The 27,047-nt window shown below is 38.7% G+C and overlaps 2 protein-coding genes across 3 annotated transcripts; both read right to left on the bottom strand.

The window, feature by feature from the left end:
* Positions 1-2,529: 2,529 nt before the first annotated feature.
* Positions 2,530-17,297, bottom strand: LOC126972607 (sodium/potassium-transporting ATPase subunit alpha-like). Its single transcript, XM_050819462.1, has 7 exons — positions 17,150-17,297; positions 15,567-15,716; positions 14,706-14,878; positions 13,137-13,307; positions 6,645-6,774; positions 4,126-4,362; positions 2,530-2,771 (listed from the first exon to the last, which is right to left on the bottom strand). Exons 1-7 carry the CDS (start codon positions 17,295-17,297, stop codon positions 2,530-2,532), a joined length of 1,251 nt encoding a protein of 416 aa, XP_050675419.1.
* Positions 17,298-18,705: 1,408 nt separating this feature from the next.
* On the bottom strand, positions 18,706-24,147 carry LOC126972498 (enoyl-CoA delta isomerase 2). 2 transcript variants are annotated; one of them, XR_007731143.1, is made up of 4 exons: positions 23,215-24,147; positions 22,737-22,826; positions 19,901-21,893; positions 18,706-19,290 (listed from the first exon to the last, which is right to left on the bottom strand). XR_007731143.1 is itself a non-coding variant. In XM_050819305.1 (3 exons), the coding sequence occupies exons 1-3, from the start codon at positions 23,572-23,574 to the stop codon at positions 21,639-21,641; spliced, it is 705 nt and encodes a 234-aa protein (XP_050675262.1). In that variant the 5' UTR covers positions 23,575-24,147; the 3' UTR covers positions 18,706-21,638. The 2 variants fall into 2 exon arrangements, 1 of the variants encoding a protein (XP_050675262.1); XM_050819305.1 differs by having other exon boundaries at positions 18,706-21,893.
* Between the last annotated feature and the right edge of the window lie 2,900 nt (positions 24,148-27,047).

The following is a 27,047-nucleotide window of genomic DNA, read 5'->3' as shown; positions in this document are numbered from 1 at the left end:
CAACGGTTAGCTCAGTTGGTTAGAGCACCGGCACGGAACGCCGGAGGCTGTGGGTTCGAATGCCACATCGTTCATAAAATTTTGCTTTTCAAATTTTATTTGTGTATTAATCCTAGAAGTGAGGGTTATCACTCCTTCTCGAAAAGGTGCAAAAAGCTTTTCTTAGGTACCTTTACAAACGTACGCATGGATACTACCCCTATATGTATCCCACAAATTTTCTTCTGGGTACATTAGGCTACAACTCCCTCGAGGTTAGGCGAAAACGACAGCAGCTCACAGTTAGAGACAGTGCAGAGTTCTCAGAGGTGATATAGATGCGCCGAGTTTGCATGTTGAGCTATATAGAATCTTTGTACCGGACAATTACTGTTTGAGGCGCAGTTATAGGTTGTTCTCGAGTCCGACACATCGTACTGTGGCTCGCACCAACTCACCTATACCGGGGTCTCTCTCTGCTCTCAACGCTCTTCTCGAAGCCAACCCTACTTGTGATTTATTTGCGGATGGATGGCAGACGATTTTAACAGAGTGCTTGCGTTTTTGTGAGAGGGATGGATGAACGGTATTTGGATGTTAATTTATTTGTTAGTTATTTACAGTAAACTTTGTATTTATTAACTATTATTTGTGTAATATGTCTAGTTTGTAATTAATTCTTACTTTAATATTGTAATTGGCTTACGCCGTTTTATTAAAGTATAAATAAATAAAATAAATAAATAAACACAAGTAGCGCCTGTTCACGAGCATGACGTGTCCACCACCTTCTTCGACCATATTTTAGGGAAGAAAATAACTCGCCACATGACGCCGCCACAAGCGTCATTTAAACGACCGTTACGAAGCCTGTTACAAGCGGGTTTGATGCTATTTTTTTAAAAGGAGGACAAACGAGTGTATGGGTCACCTGGTGTTAAGTGATCACCGCTGCCCACATTCTCTTGCAATACCAGTGGAATCACAGGAGCGTTGCCGGCCTTTAAGGAAGGTATATGCGCTTTTTTTGAAGGTACCCATGTCGTATCGTCCCGGAAACATTGCACAAGGAAGTTCATTCCACAGCTTTGTAGTACGCGGAAGAAAGCTCCTTGAAACCCGCATTGTGGAGGACCGCCACAAATCCAGATGGTGGGCATAATATCCTAACTTGTGACGTGTCGTGCGAAGGTGGAATTCGGCGGCAGGAATCAGGTGAACCAGCTCTTCGGAACACTCCCCGTGATAAATGCGGACACCCAATGAAGCGACGTCTCTTCGCAAGGCCAAGTAATCCAGCCGTTCACAGAGCACTGGGTCCCCGACAATTCGAACTGTTCTGCGTTGCAAATGGATCGAGCTGTACTGGGGTGCACCAGACCCGAGATGACAGCAATACTATGGAGTACTCACACATGGGTGTGGCCGGACCTGTGCTTTTTAGAGAGCTGAAATGTTTTGAAGTATTTCCGTGCTCTATTAATGGCGCCCAGCTTCTTCGAAGCCAATTTGGCTTTGCCCTCCAGATGGCCACGGAATTGGCAATCGCTCGAGATTTCGAGACCCAGTATTCCGATACTAGGCCAGACTTCAATGCTAGTTTTAACTATTGTTTTAATTTTTTTTTATATTAAGATCAATCGATAATATTGTACTTTATATTTTCTAAGAGGCAGAAATATATTTTTAAAAAAATGGACGCAATCAACAAAAGAAAAAGCCGTTTCCTTTTAGTAGTACTTATAGTGTCTATTTTTCCTCTAAAATCTTATAAAGTTATAACGGCTTAGCGTAGCTTCAACCGTAATTTCATCGACAAACATAAAAATAATAAAGGGCAGAATACTTTATAACAGGGGTGCTCAAGCTTGAACTGCTGGCGATCTACCTCAAAATTGTTAGACTACGATCGATCGGCTCTGAGAGGCTTCAAGTATGTGTGATGAAGGATTGTCGTCTAGGTGTGTGAATGTCACGATGACATAGATATTAGTTTTGCGCAAAGTATGCATTTTTTTAGTCAAAGTAGGTGTAGGTCTGCTTTTAAATGTCAATGAAAAATCTCATAATTATTATTCAAAATTGCGAGTTTATTGGTTCTTACAAAACAAACGCGTTCTAAAGTTCTAAGCTTAACTAAAGAGCGACTTTGGATGTTGAATCTGCATGACACTGCATGTCCTGAGCATACTTTTCATAAGATGGTACGTAATTACCGATTTTAGTTTATCATAAAGGATTTTTTTCTTGAGATCGACTCAAAAAGCATTCGCGATCGACCGTTTGAGCACCCCTGCTTTCTATCATAAAGCTGATACCCCGCGACGTCGTTCGCCTACGTATTTTTACACCTTGGGTTACATTACTGGACTTTTAGTAGGGATCCCTAACTTTTTGAACAAGAACCACTCGGGGATAATGTAGCTTCCCAACAGCGAAAGAATTATTCAAATCGGTGCAGTAGTTGAGGAGCCTATTCAATGCAAACAAACAAACAATCAAATATTTTCTCTTTATAATATTAGTATAGAAGTATAGATTATTAACTTATCACACAAATAGTAGAGGGCATAAGTTACCGTTCGCCAATTCATTCACGTCGTAAGCCTTTCCTCTGATCCAAATATGACGAACTTTCATTTTGTTCTCGGTCAGAGTGCCAGTTTTGTCAGAGCATATGGTAGTGCAGGCTCCTAAAGCCTCAATAGCTTCCAGATTCTTAACGAGACAATTTTTTTTCACCATATTTTTAGCTGTCAGAGTAAGAGACGCTGTTATGGTTGGCTGTAACCCTAAAATTTATACATAGGGATGTGTATAAATACAGATTTTATTATTTATATTGTACACAGTGCGCGGTTACTAACTTACCGACAAAATTACATAATACTTTTTTTATGAAAGTAAGGGACGAGACGAGCAGCTGATGATAATTGATGCGCCCTGCCCAATACAATGCAGTGCCGCGCTCAGGATTTTTGAAAAACCCCAAAAATTTTGAGCGGCACTACAACTGCGCTCGTCACCTTGAGACGTAAGATGTTAAGTCTCATTTGCCCAGTAGTTTCACTAGCTACGGCGGCCTTCAGACCGAAACAAAGTAATGTCTACACATTACTGCTTTACGGCAGAATTAGCGCCGTTGTGGTACCCATAATCTAGCCGGCATCCTTTGCAAAGGAGCCTCCCACTGATAAACATTCACATAATATCTTCCGTTTCGGGGTGGTGTCCGTTTCATTACTCATTAAATCGATTTATTAGTTAGTAAGTCTTTTATTAGGCGATTTACATGCTTTTGCCTACAATATGATCCCAGAAAATGTACAAAACAAATGTTTTACCAAATTCAAAAGAATTTATGTAGCCTCTTTTTTTTTTTGGTGGTGGTCCTGCCTATATATAGGCGGTTATCACTTAATACTTGGTGTTAAGCGATAACCACCCCCCACATTCTCTCCCAGCACCAGAGGAATCACAGGAGCGTTGCCGGCCTTTAAGGTTTGCGCGCTTTTTTTGAAGGTACGAGGACGATACGACATGTCGTATCGTCCCGGAAACACCGAACAAGGAAGTTCATTCCACAGCTTTGTAGTACGAGAAAGAAAGCTCCTTGAAAACCGCACTGTGGAGTAACGCCACACATCCAGATGGTGGGGATGATATCCCAACTTATGGTGGGATTCGGCGGCAGGAGTCAGGTGAGCTTCTTTTCAATTTCGGCCTATGACTTACAAATATGAATTAAAGAATAATGCGGGCCCATTTTTCCCCTTTTTTAGAAAACATCAAGAAACGAATTCACAGATAAATCTTTTCTTGTAGGTACTTTTTACTAAAGTTTAAATAAAGACATTTGTTTTTTTTTTATTTAACAACGGCGCCTTTTTCTGTCGTGAAGCAGTAATGTGATAGCATATTGTATTTCGTATTCTGAAGGGCGCGGTAGCTAATGTAATCACTGAGCAAACGAGACTTGACATCTTATGTCTCAAGGTGACGAGCGCAATTGTAGTGCCACTCAGAATGATTGGGATTTGCAAGAGTCCTGAGCGGCACTGCATTGGGCGTTTCAATTACCATCAGCTGAACGTCCTGCTCGTCTCGTCCCTGAATGTTATAAAAAAACAGTAAGAATTTCAGTACCTTCAGGTATATTAGCCACTATAATGCCAATAACGAATACAGTCGTTTGCATAAACGGATATCCTAAAGCAAGTGAGGCAATTGCTATGAATAGTCCCAAGCCCACCGCCCAAAATGATATATATTGCATAAACTTCCGTATTTCCCTGGATAAAGGAGACGGTGCGGGCTGAAGTCTTGCTGCAAGACCCGCTACCCGTCCAAGAGCAGTTAGATCACCACAGCATATCACAACTCCTACAAAGATAATAAGAAATGTTTAATTTAAATTTCACACATTGCCTTATAATTAACAATTGGACTCACAATCACGCTTAAAAGAGGTCCGAATCAAAAACTCTGCCTACGCATCTAATAGGCAGAGTTCTCGTTCATAGACCTTGAGCATGAAAATTTTAATATTACCTCTATAATTTTATGTCAACACCGCTATGACATTTTTCGATGAATATAGTACTTCAATAAACTAAACACAGGATAAACTACTACTAGGTACTACAAGTACAACACATCAAGATGCTAGGAATAGTATTTCACCTTCTGGTGTGTATGGGGGTGCTTAAATCAACGACAAGGCTCAGGCAAAAATAGTGCTTATGCAAAAATAAATAAATATCATAATAATAATAAGAGAGGGGAATGTTATCGTTAACGTTATCTAGAGAGAATGGATAAAAGTAGAACGACTGCGTACGGCCCTAAAATCAGAAGCAATATCGGGGACGTGGTGGGGAGCACCCTAGATCGTTCCTTAGATCACCTCGTGCGTACACCATAATAAATATTATCATTATTACTACTACCTTAGAAATTAGTGCCTGCGAGCTCACGATTTAGGGCCGATTATGGTCTAGGGAGCGTTGTCAGCGCGTGTGTAGCGAAATCGAGCTTTCGTTTTTAATTTGCTTGGAGATATGGCGAAGGAGAAGGAGCGAAAGGCCTGGACGAAAACTATTACCCCCTTATTCATAATAGTCTGCTAATTTAAAGCACTCTTGCTAATTCTCACTCTGTCTTCTTCTATTGACCTAAGTCGGAATGAGAACAAACACTCCTTAGCGGCTGTTTAAAGTTAGCGAACCATTATGAATAAGGAGGTTAATCTTTAAGGAGTTGACATATTTATGGGACAAAAACAATATGAATATTCCGCATTAAAGTATTCTGTTTTTGTATTAATAGTGTCACCAAATTAAGAAGCTCTTCAAGACATTCAATATCCATTCTTAAACAGATTTTAAATCAATTGCTCCTAAATGTCTCATCACAGTCATGTAACTCAATTCATAGCGTTTCATCAATCACCTTTTGACCCAGGTTTACTTCGTTGCCTACTTTTTGTTGCTTTGAAAGTGTACGCGGCATCTTGGATCAACGAGCGCTTTGCTGCAAGGTCGGTTACGTACTATTTACCAACCTAGCGAAACTCTCTAAGAAAAAAGCGATTCACTTGATTGTCATAATCCACTAAGTTTTAAGCAATTGTTCGCTTTCAAACACAACCGGATTATACTTCGTCGCCAATCGCCATACTGTAATTACTACCTACTATTTGAAACTCATGTCAAATGACTGCACGTTTCGACTAAATTAAATATCAATTTTTACTTAGGCTGTCCCGACTCTTATTACGTAGTATTTACTAACTGGCAGGGACGTGTGTAGAGTATTAGCCAATTTCCAGGGCCGGATTTAAACTTAATGCCGCCCCTGGGCACCGGAAAAAAATCCGCCCCAATACTGCAATTTTACAATTTTTCAAGAAAAAAATACTAACAAAATTTCTTTAATTACAGAAAATTAAAAAATCGATTAAAATTTTAAATCTCCAAGGAAATAAATTGATTAAATCGTTTTTATTATTAATTTTTACTAAACGTGCCAAAATTATAATTTACAAATACTGGATAAATTGAATTTCTTGAATTATCAATTAAAAAAAAATATTAAGAGAATTAATTATTCTGAGCAATCTTGATAAAACTAAAAAAATATTTCACTTTCAAAATTTTGCCGCCCTAAACTGCCCCTAGCGTAAATCCACCGCTGCCAATTTCATTCGCACCATCAGACTGCCTATAGAGCCGTGAGAAGACGCTTTAAGTTTAATTTTCATGATTTTCTACACCCCTCCTCCGTCCTTGTCAAAGTGTGATGTCACATATTTCTCAATTTTACATTTAGAGATTTATGAATTTATTAAAACAGCAGTGTTCCAAAATTATTTTTAATCCCATTTAAATTCAGTTTTCTTTGCGAGTCTTTTTTAATTTTAGTATCCCTTTCCACATTGTAACTACGTTTCATATCTTTCCTTAATATTATATTGTGTTTTGTCATTCACTTGCCAGAGTTTGGCGAGTCAGCATCTCCTCAGGATGTCTCGTGCAGAGGCGAAACACGAGTCGAATTAATTAAAGACAAATCTTAGTCGAATTTGCACTCAAGGAAACTCACAAATTTTTTTTCGCAATATTTAGGTTAATGGTTAATTCTGTTATTTTATTTCAACTCCTTACCTAAAGCCCATCCTTCAACACACAAAGCTGAGAAGAAAGCAACGTTCTGAGATTCCAAGATATTTGGTTTTCCCTCCGTGTTGCTTCTTGGCACAGCAATGGATTCTCCAGTCAATGAAGAGTTATCAACCTATTTTAGAAATTACATTTTACTAATTATTGGACGTAATTCCAGAAAAACGTTCCAATCCACAATTATGTCGAAATTGAGTAAAAAGAAAAAACTGATCACGTGATTCATATTGATAGACTGACAAAAAATGGCAGCCCTCTGTCACTCTTTAAATGACATCATGACTTAGTAGCCCAACCTACATATTGTATCGAATACAGTAATATTTATTAAACTATAAACACGAATTCCTAAAATTTTGATGTTTGTGGGTTGGAACGTTTTTCAGGCGTCCAATTGTTTTTTCATAATAATCTTATTTTAGTTCATTACATACTTTATTATTAATTTCGTTATCTGTTGAATTAATAATAAGGCCCTTTAAGTAATTAATAAATGTTAGTGTAATAATGTTCTACTTAAAAAAAAAGAAGCCCGCTGAGTTTCTGGCGTCCGTTGTTCTCAGGCCTGAGGCATATATTTTCGAATTAATGGTAGATTTTTGACTTTTTGAATGGATATAAAATATCCATTTGAATATTAATTTGATTTATCAAAAATAAAGTTTAAAGGAGTACGAATAAAAATCCGTTTTTACGAGATATAACTCTATATTTTTAGAACCATTTTACATTTATCATTTTTATGACAATAAGGGAGGAGACGCGCCGGACCTTCAGCTGATGGTAATTGATTCGCCATGCCCATTACAATGCAGTGCCGCTCAGGATTCTTGAAAGATCCAAAAATTCTGAGCGGCATTACAACCACGCTCGTGTGTAACAGAATACATACTGTTGCGTAGCAACGCTTCGAAGTATATGACGAGAGTTGTCAAACTTCAAGACATTGTTAATTTCAACAGCTCCGTCAGCAATATTCGTAGCTCAGCGGAAAAGTGTTTACTTTAGAGGCTGTAGACCCGGGTTCGATACACCTACCAGTGTATGGAATTTTTTGGGTTTTGTAAAGTTAATGGAAATTTCTAGTAAGTTCAGTATCAAATCGAACAGAAAAAAAGGGATGGAAAATGTGTAAGCAGGATAAAAATAGTTAAAAGAATTTTCTAGTACAATTTAAATTTAAAGATGGAATATATATAAGCCGTACTAAGCGTGGCCTACGGCAGTTCTAGTTCTGACTCGAAAGTGTAAAGAAGAAGAAGAAGAAAAGAAGAAGTAGTGAAAAGTGTTCCAAGAAGAAGAAGATAGAAGAGACCTAGTGTTCAGTGCAGTGTGATGCGTTGAAGGTACTGCCGCCCACAAAAGGAACAGCGGCAGACCGGCAAGTGCAAGTTCAGAAAAAGTGAACGCAAATAAAGACTCGTTCCTATAAGCGGAGTATTATTTCCAATCCCTGACCCACTCCCGTATCAATTGGTGTCAGAAGTGGGATTGGAAAGATACCATTAGTGCCCAGGAATGAGAAGGGAGTGACCACACGAGCGGGAGCAGCTGCAGCGGCAGAGGATGAGTCACAAGAAGCATCCAGCTCTGGACTCAGTGCGACCGTGTCAGCACCGCAGATACCTGCCGTAGACATCAGCGCGCTCATGTAGCAGATGACCGCCATGATGCAAGAGCAAGCGCGCCGACAGGAGGAGCAAGAACGCCGACAGGAGGAGCAGCTGCGGAGCTTGCAAGAGGAACAAGCGCGCCGACAGGAGGAGCAAGTGCGCCGACAGGAGGAGCAAGTGCGCCGACAGGAAGAGCAAGCTCGTCGACAGGAGGAGCAGCTGTGAGGTCTGCATGAAGGCCTCTCCAAGGAAATTTTATCCGTGGTGCAGAAAAACTCCGCCCGGATTGACGCTGTGGAAAAGGAGATCCCCCGTATTGACACTGTAGAAAAGGAGATCGTCCGGATTGACACTGTGGAAAGGAAGATGGGGAAGATGGAAGCAACCATTCATCAGCTCAATAGGAAGGTCGTGTGTCCTTCAGCCTGCGGAATCACATCGACCAGAAGTTTGAAAGTACCCCCTTACGACGGCAAGTCTTCCTGGGCCGCCTTCAAGCTACAATTAGAGACGGTCAGAAGGGCAAGTGGTTGGAGTGACCAAGAAGCACACTCTGCCCTCACACTAGCACTCCGTGACGAAGCAATTTCCGTATTGGAAGCACTCGGCGCTGGGAAGGAGGAAGTAGCCTACACGGACCTTCTTGACGCGTTGGAGGCACGTTATGGCGATAAACACCTTGAGCATGTGTATCGGGCGCAGCTTAAGGACCGCAGTCAACGGGCCAACGAAACTCTGCAGCAGTGGTCCGTGGAAGCTGAGAAGCTAATGCGTAAAGCATATCAGTCGTCGCCAGCTGCAATAGAAGAAATGTTGCTCCAAGTGTTCATCGATGGAATACGGGACGCCGAAGTAAGAGCAGCCGTACGACTGAGTCATCATACTAGCTTGAAGGAAGCGGTGGCACATGCGTTGGAAGTGGAAGCGGTTCGCCACGATCCTCGGGCGTTGAGACTCCGCAAAATTGTACCAGCAGATTCCAGCCGAAGGCAAGCATATAGCCCAGTATGGTATGGGTGTGGGGAGCGAGGACACATTAGGAGCACTTGCCCCAGGCGTGAGAGCATAACGCAAGGTAGGAAGGATGCGGCGATCTCAACGTCACCGCTGTAGCAGCAGGAAAACTAGAAAAGGCCAGGGCAGTGGGGTGTGCGCTGGCCGGTAGAAGCAAAGCCCCAAGGATCTTCGTTAAGCAGACATGTGACGGAAACACTTTAGTTATAGAAGGAATGATAAATGGAAAATCTTGCCGTTTCACTTTGGATACAGGAGCCTCACGTACAGTCGTTAGCCAAAGAAGACTAGAGAGCAGCGGAAGACGACATATGCGAGAAAATGTATACTTAATACTCACAACAGCTACCGGCCAGAGCATACCAGTCCAGGGAGAGAAGATCATGGCCATGAAAATCGGGAATACGTTGTACTGGCAAAAAGTGGTAATCGAGGATATCACAGATGACTGCATCATTGGGTTGGATTTTCTTCGAAATCATCAGTGTACGATTAACATGAAACATGGTGTATTGAAGCATGGAGGTGAAGAAATTCCAATAAAAGGCGGAACTTTTGGGTAAGTGTTGTGCTTACGAGACACTACTTTAAATCCGAGATCGCAGACCCTTGTCCCGGTAGTCCTGCCAAGGGATGACAGAGGAAGACCTTGTAAATGCGCTATAATAGAAAGAGAGACATCGGAGACGACATGGATCCCAGCCAGGACTGTTGTGGGAAACTCCCGAATTGCGATGGTTCCCGTGTTTAATCCTCATGAGGACAAGCAAATCATTAGGAAAGGAACAGTGATAGGAGCTTGTGAGGAGATAGCTTAGTTAAGAAAGTGTGAAGAAGGGAGGAAAACCGTAGCTGCAAGCCAGGATGTGAACATACAGAAACGTATTCCGTTTGCACGTGAGCAAGAAGTGGAAGACATGATTCGGGATATGAAAGAAAATGGTGTGATAGAACCGTCATCGAGTCCATGGTGTTCTCCAGTGGTTCTGGTGAAGAAGAAGGATGGATCAACTAGATTTTGTGTAGACTATCGGCGTTTGAACGATGCAACTAAGAAAGACAGTAATCCATAACCAAGAATCGATGACACATTAGATTCACTTTGTGGCATGACGTGGTTCTCTACTCTTGATTTGAAAAGTGGCTACTGGCAAGTCGATCTGGACCCTAAAGACAAGGAGAAGACGGCTTTTTCAACCGGAAAAGGGTTATGCCATTGAAAACAATGCCCTTCGGATTATGCAACGCCCCAGCTACTTTCGAAAGGTTGATGGAGCATGTGCTGGCAGGTATGTTGGGAGAAACCTGCCTTGTCTACTTGGATGACATAATCATTATGGGGCGAAGTTTTGAAGGTAATTTTAAGAAGCTCGAAAACGTCTTCGCAAAACTGCAGGGTGTTAACTTGAAGTTGAGTCCAAAGAAATGTTCCTTCTTCCAACGTCAGGTGAATTACTTGGGGCATGTTATCTCGGAGCAAGGCGTTGCGACGGATCCTGCCAAGATAAGTGCTGTCAAGGACTGGCCGACGCCGACAGAAAAGACACATGTGAGAGCATTTCTAGGACTATGCTCTTATTATCAACGCTTTGTGAAAGGGTTTTCCGATGTTGCTAAGCCCTTACATCGACTGACGGAGGAGAAAAGAGCCTTTTCCTGGGATGATGAATGCGAACAAGCTTTCTTAGAGTTGAAGAAAAGACTATGTGAATCACCTATCCTCGGATATCCTGACACAGAGGGAAGATTCATAGTGGATGCTGATGCTAGCAACACCGGAATCGGTGGAGTACTATCTCAGAGGAGAGGAGATCAAGAAGTTGTAATTGCATACTTTAGAAAATCTTTATCGAAGCCGGAGAGAAACTACTGTGTAACTCGTAGGGAGTTACTGGCCGTGGTAAAGACATTACAACATTTCATAAAGTACTTGTTGGGTCGCAAATTCCTCGTAAGGACTGATCATGCCGCCTTGAAGTGGTTACTAGAATTCAAGAATCCGGAAGGACAAGTGGCCAGATGGATTGAGCAACTTCAAGAGTATGACTTTGAAATCGAGCATCGAGGAGGAAAAAGTCATGGAAATGCAGATGCGTTATCTAGAAGACCTTGTCCAATGGAATGCAAACATTGCATTCGTCAGGAGGAGAAAGAGAATTTTATAATCCGGCTGATCAGAACAGATTCGATCGACGAGAACTGGAGCAACGATGCAATGAGGAGAGCTCAGGAAATAGATAAGGATCTTCAACCACTTTTACATTGGCTTGCAAGTGGATCACTTAAACCAAAATGGTCTGAAGTGGCTAGACACAGTACGGCTACTAAGAGTCTCTGGGCACAATGGAACAGTTTGGTGATGCATGACGGGCTGCTCTGCCGGAAATGGGAAACCCCGCAAGGAAAGGATTGCCATCTGCAATTGGTCGTTCCCAGGGAGAAGGTGAACGAGATCCTGACAGCTTATCACGATGGTTCTTCACGTGGACATTTGGGAATAAGAAGAACTCTCATAAAAATTAAAGAACGGTTTTACTGGTTGCATTGCCGTGATGATGTGGAAGACTGGTGCCGTTAATGCAAGAAATGTGCAGCTGTCAAAGGACCTCAGTCCCGGAGCAGAGGAGCTATGAAATTGTATAATGTTTGGGCTCCGTGGGAGAGAGTAGCTCTGGACATAGCCGGACCGTTTCCAGTCACCAAAGCTGGAAACCGTTACATAATGGTGGTGATGAATTATTTCACGAAGTGGCCGGAAGCATTTGCTCTACCGAATCAAGAAGCAGTTACCGTTGCGACGAAGCTGGTGAATGAAGTTTTCTGCAGATTCGGTGTGCCTTTGGAGATGCACAGTGACCAAGGGCGGAACTTCGAGTCACAAGTATTTCTAGAAGTTTGCAAGATCTTGGGAATCCATAAGACCAGAACTACGCCATATCATCCACAATCGGACGGGATGGTGGAGAGGTTTAACCAAACATTGGAGCGACATCTGGCAAAAGTAGTGAACAGTCATCAGGATAACTGGGATGAGTACATTCCACTGTTTCTTATGTCGTATAGAAGCGCAATACACGAGACGACAACGGTGACTCCTGCGTACGCCAATTTTGGAAGGGAATTGAAATTTCCAGCTGATTTACTCTCAGGCTGTCCACTGGATACTTCGAAAAGTATAACAGAATATGTGGATGAGTTACGGAAAAAGATGGTTGACATCTACGATGAAATTAGAACAACTGGGCTTAAGGCAAGTGAACGGATGAAGACCCGCTACGATCGAAGAGCTAATATTCCTAGTTTTGAAGAGGGAACCCTGATTTGGTTACACAATCCTGTAAGGCGAAAGGGGAAGTCTCCGAAGCTCCAACCAAGTTGGGAGGGACTATACAAAGTAATAACAAGGATAAATGATGTGACTCTCAGGATCCAGCGTACCCCTCGAAGTCCCCCGAAAATCGTACATGTCGATCGGGTGGCTAAGTACTACGGAAGCAACGATGATCGGGACGATCATGTCTTGGGAGGGGGCAGTGTTGCGTAGCAACGCTTCGAAGTATATGACGAGAGTTGTCAAACTTCAAGACATTGTTAATTTCAATAGCTCCATCAGCAATATTCGTAGCTCAGCGGAAAAGCGTTTACTTTAGACGCTGTAGAACCGGGTTCGATACACCTACCAGTGTATGGAATTTTTCAAAACACAGTAATGCTTACACATTACTGCTTCACGGCAGAAATAGGCGCTGTTGTGGTACCCATAATATAGCCGTCATCCTATGCAAAGGAGCCTACTGGTAAATATAAAGACTAGCTAATAATTTTACCCAAAATTTAAAATAACACTAACTTTAAACCCCTTGCTATCAATCACGCGTATGTCTGCAGGTATGACGTCACCAGCCTTGACATAAACGACATCCCCCTTGACTAGATCTCGCACCGGTGTTGCCGTGTTGAGGACTCCATCCCGGACACAGTTCGTGTTCATTGGTATCATACTGTTGAATGTCTTCATTATCTGTCAATAATACTCATTAATTTAGGATAGAGTTAGTCACGTTTGCTTAATATTGGTAATGTTTATCATGATATACATTCAAATATTAAGTTTTATTAAAAAAATTAGGAGTGAAAACTTATTTTGGCGCGTTAGACATTTTAGATGGCTACCTACTAGAGTTATTCGGTTATTGGGTTATGAGTTGCATTTTACTAATGAATTGTTTTTTATTAATTATTAGAAACTTTAAAATACATTTAATATTCTTTTATGATACATCGTTAACAATTTTGAGAACTCTTGTATCATCATCATTATCATTAAAATTATTACAATCTAAAATAGAAACTATGGGTTCATAACTAGGTAGCTAAAATAGGATTTAGTTTTTTAATTCGAATAATATATAATAATAATATATCTACATTTTATTTATCTAGACGAGTTCGCGGTCTGCTATATGTACATGCATATATGCATGTACACACTATCGCTGCATCTCGTTACGGTGTCGCGAGTCCAGAGATTTATCCCATCTAAAGATATGCGAGGCTCGCTAAAAGAAATTTTCAATTCAATATCTTTCTGCTCAGCAGCAGAATAACGTTCCCGATTTCATTTGTTCAGTTGTTCATTTAATTAATAGCATAAGTTGTGACGTATTATTAGCATTAGTTCTTAACGTTTGTGGTTTTATTAGATGCTAAGTTGACCTAGTTTTTATATCAGTATATGTAAAATGATAAATAAATAAATAAAAAAAATAAAAAAAGATAGCCTGGGAATAGATAATGATCATTTTATAGCAATACCAATTAAGTTTCGCGGATGAACATACTTAGGTGGAGGACGCGACGGGTGGGGGAGGTGCAAGTTTGTAGACTAACAAAACTTAGCAGAATTAAGATTATCAGAAACAAATGCAGAGCTGCCCGAATTGTCGGGAGTCCAATGCTCTGTTAACTGCTAGATCACTTGGCGTTACGTAGAGAAGTCGTTTCATTGTGTATCTTCTACCAAAATTATCACGGGGCCTGTTCGGTAGAGCTGTTTGACCTGATTCCTACAGCTAAATTCCACCTTCGCTCGTCACGCCACAAAAAAAAGACGTTGCGGTTTTAAAGGAACTTTCTTCCACGTACCAGCAAGCTGTGAAATGAAATTCCTTGTGTGGTGTTTTCAGGACGATACAACATTATGTTATAAGAGAATGTGGGCGAATTTATTTCTGAAGCGATGGTGTAAGGAATTCTATTTTGATAGAATAAAATGCCTTTTATGTCTTTCACATAATATAAATATGTAGATTAGTATGTAAGGCTATGATTATTAAGTCTAAAACTTAAATATTTTTTTGTTTTCATCAGGAATAAATGTTAAGAATTATAACATTATAATAGAAGTTAAATCTCTCACCTTAGAGCTTTTGTAGTTTTGAAAGAAACTGAACAGTCCGCATATAATGTCAACTGCGACCAGAACACATCCCAGGTACAAATTATCACGGCTGGGCGCAGGCTTTGTGGACAGCTCAACGCAATATGCAGTTAAACAAAGTACTGCGCCTATCCAAATTAATATAGAAAACCCTGTAAAATTTCTTGACTTTAATTATTTTTATTCATGTTCTTGGAATGGCGTAAAACGAAGCTGGCTGAATCTATGAAATCCAAGATGGCTGTCGTGCTAAGGATTAATAATATAAGTAGGTACCTAATCAAAATTATCTTAGCTTTTTTACTAAGGTTGCCAGACATTTAGACATAAGTAAGGAAATAATTCTGCTCTTGCGGTCGGGTAAAACGTAAGTAAGGAAAAGTATAAACATCGGATTTGGCCAATTAGTTTAAATTTGTTGCTATGTTGCATATAAATATAAATAGTACCCAAATTGTCATATTATAGGTGTGGCCAATTGTCATATAGCTGGTTTTTATGCCAAAAACTGAAGAGACCGACAGAATTTTCGATTCATCCCAAAATTCTTTGCGGCATTGCAATTATTGCACTCATCACTTTGAAATATTAGATGTTAAATCTTATTAGCCCAGTAACTTTAGTAGTTTCGGCGCCTTTCAAACCAAAGCACAATAATACTAGCACATTACTGCTTCACAGCAGAAAAAAGGCTCCGATGTAGTCCTTCGGCATCCTGTGCAAAGAAGCCTTCTACTGGAAGGCATAGCAGTGTCAGTAAAATTAACAAAAATAGTTCTTTCGCCTTAGAGAGCTCAGCTTCTAATGCCGATTTGTATTTCTATTTGAAACCATATTTACCGGTACACATCGACTTAAGCAATAATTTTGGCCACCAATTTTGTGTGGTCGGTGTAAGTGTGTTGGGCCCATAGTAATCAAGCAATTCTTTAGCTCTTTCAGTGGATAGTCCGTTCTCTGGGTCGGTTCCAAGCAATGAATAAAGCTCTCCTGCAATTTTTTGAGAAATATTACATTCTATTATTTATAAGAACGTTTACTGCTTCTAACACTTTTTAGAGTTCCGTAGCCAAATGGCAAAAAACTAAACCCTTATAGATTCGTCATGTCTGTCTGTCCTTCTGTATGTCACAGATACTTTTTTCCGAAACTATAAGAAATATACTGTTGAAACTTGGTAAGTAGATGTATTCTGTGGACAGCTTTAAGATTTTTACACAAAAATAGAAAAAAACAATTAAATTTTGGGGGTTCCGCAAACTTAGAACTGAAACTCAAAAAATGTTTTTCATCAAACTCATACGTGTGGTATGTATGGATAGGTGTTTAAAAATGATATTGCGGTTTCTAATATCATTTTTTCCTAGACTGAATAGTTTGCGTGAGAGACGCTTCCAAAGTGGTAAAATACCCCCCCCCCCCCCCCGTAACTTCTCAAATAAGAGAATGATAAAGCTAAGAAAAATATATGATGTACATTACCATGCATACTTCCACCGAAAATTGGTTTGAAATAGATCTAGTATGTACTTTTTTTTAATACGTCATAAATCGTTACAACTTACTACAAGAACTTTTATATTATGTTACTTGCTGCTACGGAACCCTTCATGGGCGAGACCGATTCGCAGTTGGCCGCTTTTTATGACTTTAGGGTACCCCGAAGGTAAGAGTAACCAACGTGACTTTGTTACTAAGACCATCTGTCTGTTCGTCTGTCGGCGAGCTATATCTCAAAAACCGTATTTGTTAGCTTAGCTTATATTTTGACTGTGTGTTTTTGTTTCCCACTATCAATAAATTTTATTTTATTACTTATTTGTGCTCAAGATGGTCAATTTTAAATTCAAATTTTAAATAAGTTGCTTATTTTTCAGGCGCTTAGAGTTTTGTACTTATTTATATCTTATAGGATGGTTACAGAATTATTCGTGTATGAGTCTGACTCACACTTGACAGCTTATTAAAAACAACTCGGGACTTTTTGCCGTCTTGTTCATCAACCCTTTGCTGTAGAAATTTTGGGACATCTGATCAGAAAAACGCAATTAGTAGTTTAGGCATAGATACTGACACTGCCTAAAGAATACTGAAGAGATCGAATCATCAGGGCTATATAGCGCAAGCATTAACATCTCCCAGCCGAACTCTAAAAATATAATATGTCGTATTATGGGTACATGGGACAGGTATCACTAGTTAGGCTATGAGAAGTCCTTCCCAACCAATCATTACTTTATTTTGATTTGGCTATTTGACGAATATAAGCCGACAAAATCTGACAACAAAAGAGCCGACACCACGATAAGCGGGATAGAGCAAATAAGAACAGGTAGACTTTTCTGGATTCTACTTTCATTCTACTTTCACTATTCTAGAAAATTAAAAACCGATGTATACTTAATTATATTATGTATACTTACTTAAAGATATGATATGTGCGTCTGTTTGTATTTCCTTCTTCAATATATCAAGTCGTGTGCTGCTTAAATCTCTGGATCGTAGCTTCCTAGGGTTATTTGGACGAAACAAATCAGATATGGACGACAAACTCGAACTACGTGCCTTCATATTTACGTACACAATGAAATTTCTGGTTGATATTGCCATATCAGGATGGTCTCGACGTATTTCAAATTTCGAAATAGGTATTTCACATAAATAGAAAGAGGAGAACAGACAGACGTACGGGTCACCTCATGAGAAGTGATCACCACCGCCCAAAATCTCCCGTAACACTAGAGGATCACAGAAGCGTTGCTCCTCATCAAACAAGGACAACAATTGTTAGTTAATTCGACTGGGCTATTTACGCACTTAGCCTCATTGTGCGTGTAGGATAATCTAAGTACTCCAATCAGCCCAGGCCAAGAAGGGCGGCAACCTTTTCAAACTGCTGCAGGAAACATGAAGCTATGCTGGAGATCGGAGGTTTTGTTCCTGTTGTTCGGCCACCCTCCTGCACTCTAATAAGCACGTGCTGTTGCGATTCTTCTGCCTCAAAGCAACAATTAAAGAAATAGGGACTCTTGCGGCCGGCCATATAATAAGGTGCATTTCAGATCGCACAGCGCTAGTACTTACATTTTTATTCACTTAGAAGTTGCCTCTCTTTCTATCGCGTAACTCGTACCTCTTCCGACGACGTGAGGGTTGTCTTCTTTACCTAAAACTGTACCTACCTAGTATAAGGTCATCTTATAAAAATAGCTCAGTTTTTATGAGATTATCGTAATTTTAAATCAATATTCTTGTCAAACCTTTTTTTATGAAAATAAGGGACGAGGCGGATAGGACATTCAGCTGATGGTAATTGACACGCCATGCCCATTAAAATGCAGTGCCGCTCAGGATTCTTAAAAAACCCAAAAATTTTGAGCGGCACTACAATTATTGCGCTCGTCTCCTTGAGACATAAGATGTTAAGTTTCATTTGTCTAGTAATTTCACTAGCTACGACGCCCTTCAGACCGAAACAAAATAATGCTTACACATTACTGCTTCACGGCAGAAATAGGCGCCGTTATGGGACCCATAATCTAGCCGGAATCCTGTGCAAAGGAGCCTCGCACTGGTAAATATAACCTAGGCTATTTAAAACTAAAAAAACTAATAAAACTAGATTATTTTTTGGAAGCTTGAAATATTTAAAATTGGAACGCAATAGCCTATAGTATGCTTTGTTTTTTTAAAATTCTCCATTTTTAGAAGATCGGTTGGATCGGCGAATTAAGTGACAAAGCTCGCGCGTGCGCCGTGCGTCAGTGCGTCACTCGCTTGTGAATCCCTATTGGATAGCACCGCTGGCGTGGACGCCGCGCAATACTTACAATTTCGTTGCCTACACGGGGAGTAAGACAGGCCGCCCATAATACAGACCACGTCCACACCATAAAATGTATCTTCAATAATTATCTACAAAATTTATGCAATAAGTTGGTATAAAATGTAGGTATTTATTTATAACCTCAAAAACGCATTGTAAATTAAAGTTATTTATTTATTTATATTGAATATCAACATCATGATATAGGTATTTAACAATCAATGAGTTTTAGTACACATCACTTAGTTTAATTAATTAGTAAAAATTAAATCCAATAACAAAATATAACTAAATAACAACAATGCTTTTGATATAATAATATGAAGGGCACAGGGGAAGAATATGCAATGTCACATTTTTACTTTTTTTAAACTGGTAATGCCATTTTGTAGTGTAAAAGGGGTAGAACGGAACGCAAAAACGTTCTAGAGAAGAACATGCACAGTCACAGAGTAATCTTCGTTCAAAAATATTAATACGATGCAATAACAAGCAATGTCCAAGTCGTACAGGAAAAAAATAAGCATTGTCCATGGTTGCCCCTTTGCCTGTCCAGATGGACGAAGAGAACCAAAAAAAAATGTCCATGGTTGTCAATTTGACATATGTTATTTTTATTTCATTCGTCTGTTTTGTTATGCAGCGTGTGTTTAGATTAGATCAAGATATAATTCTATTTCAATCAATTATTTGAAGTGAAGAATGTCGTCTCAAGAAGAAGACGACGTTAATCTGAAGCTAGCTACCAAAAAACGTAAAGTTTACGGTCGTATGTCGGAAGTTAATAAGAAAATTAGACTTCAAAGTCATGAAACTGGATTCAACTGTAATTGCAAGAGATACAAGTGTTTTGAAGTTGTCAATGAGGAACAGAGGGCCAGAATTTTGAAATATTTCAATCTACTGCCATCTAGGGATGAACAAAACCTTTATTTAAGTGGCCTAATAAGTGTTTTAGAAATTCAAAGACGACCTAGAAAAGATAAGGATGAAGCTAAGTTTCATACAGCAAATTATGCCTACAGAGTGAGACTTGTGGACGATATCCAACCTATTGATGTACCAGTATGTGCTTCTGCATTTATTGAAATACATGGAATAACAAGGCAAAGAGTATGTACAATAAAAAAATAATTACTTACAGCAGGTAAAGTCCCAACCAACATGTGAGGTAAACATAATAACCGCCCAAAAAAACTTAGCTCAGCTCTTAAATCTAAGGTCATGGAGCATATAAGGTCATTTCGTGGAAGAAAAAGTCATTATAGTTTACACGATAGCTCAAAAATTTATTTGCCCGAAGAGTTGAATGTCAAAAAAATGTATGATATGTATGAAGACAAACAACAATTGTCCTATGAAACATATCGATATATATTCGTAAATAACTTCAACATAGGATTTGGATATCCGAGAAGTGATACATGCAGTACATGTGATGAATTTTTGGCTAAAACAAAAGCTCTTAAAGCAAATCTGAAGAATTCCAATGAGCTACAAAAAAGTGATATTGAAAAAGAAATAAAGAAGCTAGAAATTGAGAATAAGTTACATAAACTGAAGGCAGGTGTTTTCTATCAACGAAAAAGGCAAATTAGGATGCAGTGTCAGTCATCCTCTGTGAAGGAAGCTATTGCAATGGATTTTCAAAAAAATTTGAGTATGCCGAACATTACCACAAATGATGTCTATTATAAAAGACAATTAACCTTAAATACTTTTAACATCCATGAATTATCTACATATAAATCATATTTCTTCTGTTACCCGGAAACAGTAGCCAAAAAAGGTTCCGATGAAGTATGTTCATTTCTTCATTACTATATATTCAATAAGCTTGATATAAATTTTCGGGAGCTGGTGATCTTCTGTGATTCTTGCGGTGATCAAAATTAGAATTATACCGTGTTTCAAAAAGTTTGGATGTCATCAAAATCATATTTCCCATTCATGGACACTCATATTTAGAGTGTGACAGAAATATGGGTTGCATAAACCAGAAAGCACCACGTGAAATACCTAATGATTGGGTTAAAGTGATTCGTGATGCTAGACAGAAGCCATCCCCATTTCATGTGATTAAAGTTGACCAACCACTTGTCAGAAAATGGACATCATTTCTGTCACCTATGTATAAGAAGACATGTCCTTTTTTATCTCGACCCATAAGAGAAATCAAGGTTGGAAAGGAGATCATCCAAGATTAATTTTTCATAGAGAACATTACAATTCTGCCTGGACATAGTCTGCTCTCATGGGACCAAAACAAAAGTTGAAGTCTCATGATTATACTATTGGTGTCTTAGAGTTTTTACTACCAGAAAGGTCGTACATTGAGAGCCTTCCAGTTTCAAAACCAAAATTTATGGATATCCAGGCTTTGTCAAAGGTTTGTGGACCAAGAGCTAAGGAATACTTCTCACGGATTAAATATAGTCATGCATAAACAATAACAATTTTATGGACATTGCATATTTTTTTCCTGTATATTCTGTGTTTGTTTACTTTTTTTCTGTATACAACCAAAATGTTATTTTTTTGTACTACACACCCAAAACCAATATATTTTCTTCATTAATTAATATGTCTTTGTTTTATTTAAGTTTCTTTTATAACATTTTTCAAGGATCAAAATGTTAATTTAACAATTTCTCAGTTCATTGTGTCATTGACATTGCATGTTTTTCCCCTGTGCCCTTCATATATAATTTGAGTACTGTAACCTTATTGAGACATTATGGATCTATGAGATCATTGAAGAAACTTGGTTTATTTTACATATTACAAAATGGAATAGGTATTATATTTGTAAAAAATAAATCTATAAAAATATTTTAAGAATGAAAACCTTGAATAGAAGTCAACAAGTACATATAGGCCGACCGTTGATCTGAGTCCTCGCCTGAGCGGTATTTTTGTATTCGCTCATTTCACTAAGCGCCCCCGCCGCCCGCACTTGTCTCAGTCCCCTTTGTCGTCATACCCCCGCGCCCCTGTACCATGCAGGCAAGGACTCAGATAAAAGGTCGGCCTATAACTATTTTATCTCCATGAAACATTAATTAATTGCTAAATGCAGTGTACATTTATAGTTTACTTTTTCCAATATTGTAAAGCTCTTCAATTTCTAATTGACAAGTTGACAACAGTTGATCCAAGTGAGGCTTTTGCAGTAGCTTCTTTGTAGCTATTAAGGAATCGTGTGGTAACTTCAATATTTCATATATATTTTCCCAAGCTCTATCTTCTAATTCCTTGGGATCATATACATGACTGATCAGTCCACATTCCAGAGCCTCTTGAGCTTTCATTTTGTAATTTAACATTAACATCTGTCTCGCCTAGAAAAAGTTTTTTTTTAATTAAAATATAACTATTAGTAATCACTATTAATGATAAAAGACTAGCTGACCCAACAGACATTGTTCTGTACATAATAAATAAAATACTGTTTTTTATGAAATTATCAACAATATTTCATAACATCAAGAATCATTTTGTATAATAAGCTCCGTTGTTATTATGAAATCGTTTCACAGCAGAACTGTCAAACCATGTCAATAAATTCTCTCAAAGAAAATAAGTCCATACAAAACCAAAATTAGATATAAAAATAATTATGGGTCCCAAATAGAAATAAAAACTATCCTATCTCTCAAGTTGCACTTAACTGCACTTTATGAAGTAATCACCATAAGAATCTGTTCATTAGTTTAGGGCTTCACTGCTAACAAACATCAGGACACTGGATTATTATGCATATAATTTCTTGCCTCACACAGCCACTTCGTGGAATCAATTATCACCTGTGTTTTTTCAAACAACAACTTTGGGACCTTCAAGAAACAGCATACTCCCTAACTTAAAGGCTGGCAACACATTTCTAGACACCTGTTATTGTGGATGTCCATGGGTGGTTGCATCCATCCTGTGAGCCTAATGCCTCTTTGCCCCTTCTAATATAAAAAAAATATGGGTGACCTCAAGTATTAAAATATGAAGCTTATATTATAGAAATATAGATATGATTATTTGTGCTATATACAGTGGCAACACCACATATTATACAACAAGCAAATACAGACTAATATTATGATGTTGTCATAAGATTTTATTTTATAGTCTTTTGGTATATTTTATTAGTTATTGTTTCACAGTTTAGAATAATTTGTCTCTTATCTTACCTTTCTGTGTCCCATAATTTGTGGAAATGTTAATGAAGAACCTCCTTCTGCTACTATACCCAATTTTGTAAATGGTGTAGAAAAAAAAGCCTGCAATTACAGTAATTTAATTATATTAGCTTATTCATGACATGCATTTTCTTAGTTAAATTTGTTATAATATTTTGTGTAAATATATCAAAAAGAATAAGATTAAGTTGTAAATATCATTAAGTACTTGAAATAATTTATGTAATTATATTTGTGTATATTTTTTAGTCTAACAGTATGTATATTTTTTTCAGGTATAAAATGAGAAAATAAAACTTGTTTCAATTTTTTGCACCGATCACTACCAATCAAATTAGAATACAAAAATACTATAAGCTTGGTGGTCTACTTTAACATGACATTGGCAAACTTGTGGTATACCTTCCACAGGAGCCATAGTAGGAAGAATAGAATAGGTAGATTGACATGTACCATAGAGAATACTTACATCACTTGAAGCGAAAACAAAATCACACAGTGGTAAAGTTGTAGCAGCTATTCCAATGGCACCACCTTGAACTATAGCAACTAATAATTTTGGAAATAAAACAAAAGCTTGAATTAATTTAATTAGAACATCACGAAGTTCTTCTTTATTATTTGTGGCGGAGGAAAAATCATTACCACTGCTGTAAAAATCACCAATTCCAGACAAAACAACCATTATTATATCTTCATCAGTCGCTGCTTTATGTAATATAGAAGATATTTGGAAGTACATATCACAATCTAAAGCATTTTTCTTCTTTGGTTTATTAAATCTTATAATTTTAATATTATCCTTAGTGCTTTCAACAATTGTTTGCATCTTCTTAAATTATAATTCAAAGCTACTTTGTCTTTTATGCAAACTTCATATCAATATCATAGGTTATCCATTAATTTATGTAATTTACCGTAAGCGGTAAGGCGTTTTGCGTAAACAATAAACACAAGTCACGTATTTACAGCCTATTTGACATAAGTGAGTCATGGCTGGCCGCTTGATTAATTGAATATTATTTATTGCTTTGTATATGTGATAAAGTCAATATGGATTAGGGGTATCTTTGGCCAATTTTTTGTAAAAGAAGTTTAACCAATTATCCTTAAAGTACGGTAGACTTAAGTATATGCATTTGTAATCCTTTTTTCGAAAATATAACAATTTGCTGACTGTTTCTACAAAAATAGTAGTGAAAAGTCGACATACGGGTCAGTCAGATAATATTTAGTTGCAGTTCACATTACAGAGTGATCTCCATTTGTACTGTTGTACGCCGTTTATGCTTATTTGTTTTGCAATTCAAATTTCAAAGAACAGGCTGCAGGGATAATATTAGCCTCAATTATTTACTCTATTTAAGTATCTGGTATCTACTATTATTTACAGATTACAATGTCTTCTACAGCTGACAGCCCATAGGCAATAATTTTGGTTCAAATTTGAATTTTATGTAGGAACTAGGGGTTTTAGAGACTGAGCGTTTGGCGATTAAATAAAACAACTGCTTGACTGTGAGGAATATGTGGAAGATATATGGAAGATATGATTTATTGTATGACTCTATGAGTTGATGTACAGCATTATGAAATGGTTCTTATCAGAGCTAATATTACGTTATATAAAATAAAATTTTCTTTTCAGAACGAATCTTTCGGCATACGCTTATTACAGTTATTATGCACGATTACTATTTCTACGATCTATAATGCTACGTTACAAGTTAGATATTAGACATTTGTATTAATTGATATTATTGGTTGTAGGTACAGCTACAGGAGTCCCCTTCAAGTGAAACGCACCGGCAACTTGATGAGTCGGCCTGTCCTTGACATTTTGATAGGCTGGGACGTCAAGTTGTTCGTAGGGTCTGGTAATGTGGTATTTCGGGTATTGGTGGTATGTTTTTCAGGTATGGTATCGGTAAGGTTTTGGGTAACTTGTACAGGTAAAGGTATTGAATATAATGTATTGTTTTCTTCAGTTTCATTTAATAAATATGCAGGTTTTAAACGGTCGATCGATATGTTTGTTTGTCGACCTGGTAACTGAATGGTATAAACTTTACCGCTTCGTTTGATAACACGGTACGGTCCTTCATATGGTGTTTGTAATGGAGGATTTACTGAATCTATTCTAATAAACACATGACTGCATGTATGTAAATCTTGATGAACAAATATGTGTTTGTTATTACGATGTGAAGTAGGTGAGTGTGGTTTATTAGCTGCGATATGGGTACGTAACTTATCAACGTAGGTTTTGTCGAAGAAATCACTTGGTAGACGAAGGTTATAGCCGTATGTTAGTTCGGCGGCGCTAACGCCTGTGTCCGATCGTAGAACTGCGCGCAGGCCTAATAATACGGTTGGTAGTTCATTGACCCATGCACAGGTGTTCGTTAAACTTGAACGAAGGGCTGTCTTCAAGCAACGATGAAAGCGTTCTACCTTTCCGTTACTCTTTGGGTTATAGCTAGTACTTCGTATCCGTTTAACTCCCATAGTTTTCATGAGGTTGGTAAACAGAGAGCTTTCGAATTGTCGACCTTGATCGCTTATTGTTTCTATTCGACTTAATGCGCCGGCAATAATATTGTTTTTTCCACTGATGTGTCGAATATCGGGTGTGAATTCACTGATGAATAATAATTGGCGCGTTCGGCGTGGCGTTTCGTTTGCAGTATGTGTTTTATTCATAGCGAATGTGAGGGGTTTGTGGTCTGTGAATATAATTAATTCACGTCCTTCAAACATCTTACGGAAATGTTTCACTGACTTATAGACGGCTGAGAGTTCTCTGTCATACGCTGAGTATTTCTTCTCCGCCTCTGAGAATTTCTTTGAGAAGTAACCGAGTGGTTGCCAATTATTTTCGATGTATTGTTGTAGGACTGCACCTACTGCATTGTCAGACGCATCGCAGAATATTGCAATAGGGGCATCATGTGATGGGTGAGCGAGTAAGGTAGCTTTGGATATACTATTCTTGCACTCTTCGAATGATTGTGATGCTTCGTCGGTCCATTCAATTATTGTTTTATCACGTTTCTTGACATGGTGTAGGTAAGCGTTTAGCGGAGCTTGTATTGATGCAGCATTCGGTATGTGGTCACGATAGAAATTTAACATGCCTACAAATCGTCTTAAACCTTCTATAGTTTTCGGTTTTGAATATTCGGTAATGGCTTTAATCTTCTCTTCTGGTGGCTGTATACCGTTTTTTGATACGATGTATCCAAGAAATTTGACTTCCGTTTGGCCTAAGTTACACTTCGCGGGGTTGATAGTGATACCGTTTTCTTCCAATGGACGAGCTCGGCAATGTAATGGAGGTCCTTGTGTTTCAATACAAAGTTCCCCGTTAATTTTTGGCGATAATTGCATCGATGTTAATCTCGTGGGCCTGTATATCGATACTTCGTATTGTGGGTGAGGTCGTTGACATTATTGGCGCGTTGATTTTTAAATTTGTGACGGCATCAATTAATCTTCGATTTTTTAAGTCTACGATAAGTTGATGGTGGTTGAGAAAATCGGCACCTAATATTGGTTTCGTGACGTCAGCTACAATAAACTTCCACTTGTATGGTCGACGGAGGTTGAGATCGAGTTCTAATGTTTTCTCACCATAAGTCGATATTGTTGTATTGTTTGCAACGTACAATTTAAATGGTAGGGGCGTTGCTTTCAGGCCTATTTTTCTTGGTAGGACGGATATATTAGCACCGGTATCTACTAAGAATGACATCTTTGTTTTCTTGTCTGTGACAAAAAGGCGGTATGAAGTGTGAAGGACGCCGGGTTCTGCCGCAGCTAAAGTCCGTTCTAGTTTCCCGATGGCTCTTTCTTGAAGCTGCAGGGCGTAGTACAACGTCGTGCTTCACTACCAAATCGGTGATGGTAATAATATTAAAGTGTTGGTGAGCTATTGAGTGTGCGGGAACGGTGTTGTGACGAAGTTCTATTGCGAGATGACGAGCGAAATCGGTGGCGATGACAGTGTTGAGATGGCCTTGACTTGAGTTCGGCGACTTCTAGTGATAGTTTTCGTATCTCGTTAATAACGAATTGTGTGTGATCTACCTGATTTGACGTCGATGATTCTGGACCTGATGCTGGTGGCTGGCTGGAGACGGCTGGTGGCTGGCTTGAGACGGCTGCTACATCCTGGATTTGCTCCATCATCGTGTCAGCAAGCAAAGCTAGTTCCTCCAGCGTGGACTTTGCGCTGAATGACTCGCTGACGGCGAGCACGGAGCGAACGTGGGCTGGCAGCAGCTTACTCCACATCATGCG

The sequence above is a fragment of the Leptidea sinapis genome, chromosome 26 (assembly GCF_905404315.1).
Source record: "Leptidea sinapis chromosome 26, ilLepSina1.1, whole genome shotgun sequence".
Lineage (NCBI taxonomy): Eukaryota > Metazoa > Arthropoda > Insecta > Lepidoptera > Pieridae > Leptidea > Leptidea sinapis.
Note: the sequence above shows the minus strand (reverse complement) of the source record. Positions and strands in the feature narration are given on the sequence as shown.

Excerpts from the sequence above, each read along its gene's own strand:
- LOC126972498 (XM_050819305.1), bottom strand. The coding sequence starts at position 23,574 with ATGCAAACAATTGTTGAAAGCACTAAGGATAATATTAAAATTATAAGA. Across the intron at positions 22,827-23,214 it reads TTGTTTTCGCTTCAAGTGAT|GCTTTTTTTTCTACACCATT; the intron begins GTAAGTATTCTC and ends CTGTAATTGCAG. Across the intron at positions 21,894-22,736 it reads AAATTATGGGACACAGAAAG|GCGAGACAGATGTTAATGTT; the intron begins GTAAGATAAGAG and ends AACTTTTTCTAG.
- LOC126972607 (XM_050819462.1), bottom strand. The coding sequence starts at position 17,297 with ATGAAGGCACGTAGTTCGAGTTTGTCGTCCATATCTGATTTGTTTCGT. Across the intron at positions 15,717-17,149 it reads CGCACATATCATATCTTTAA|GAGAGCTTTATTCATTGCTT; the intron begins GTAAGTATACAT and ends AAAAAATTGCAG. Across the intron at positions 13,308-14,705 it reads AAAACTACAAAAGCTCTAAG|ATAATGAAGACATTCAACAG; the intron begins GTGAGAGATTTA and ends TATTATTGACAG.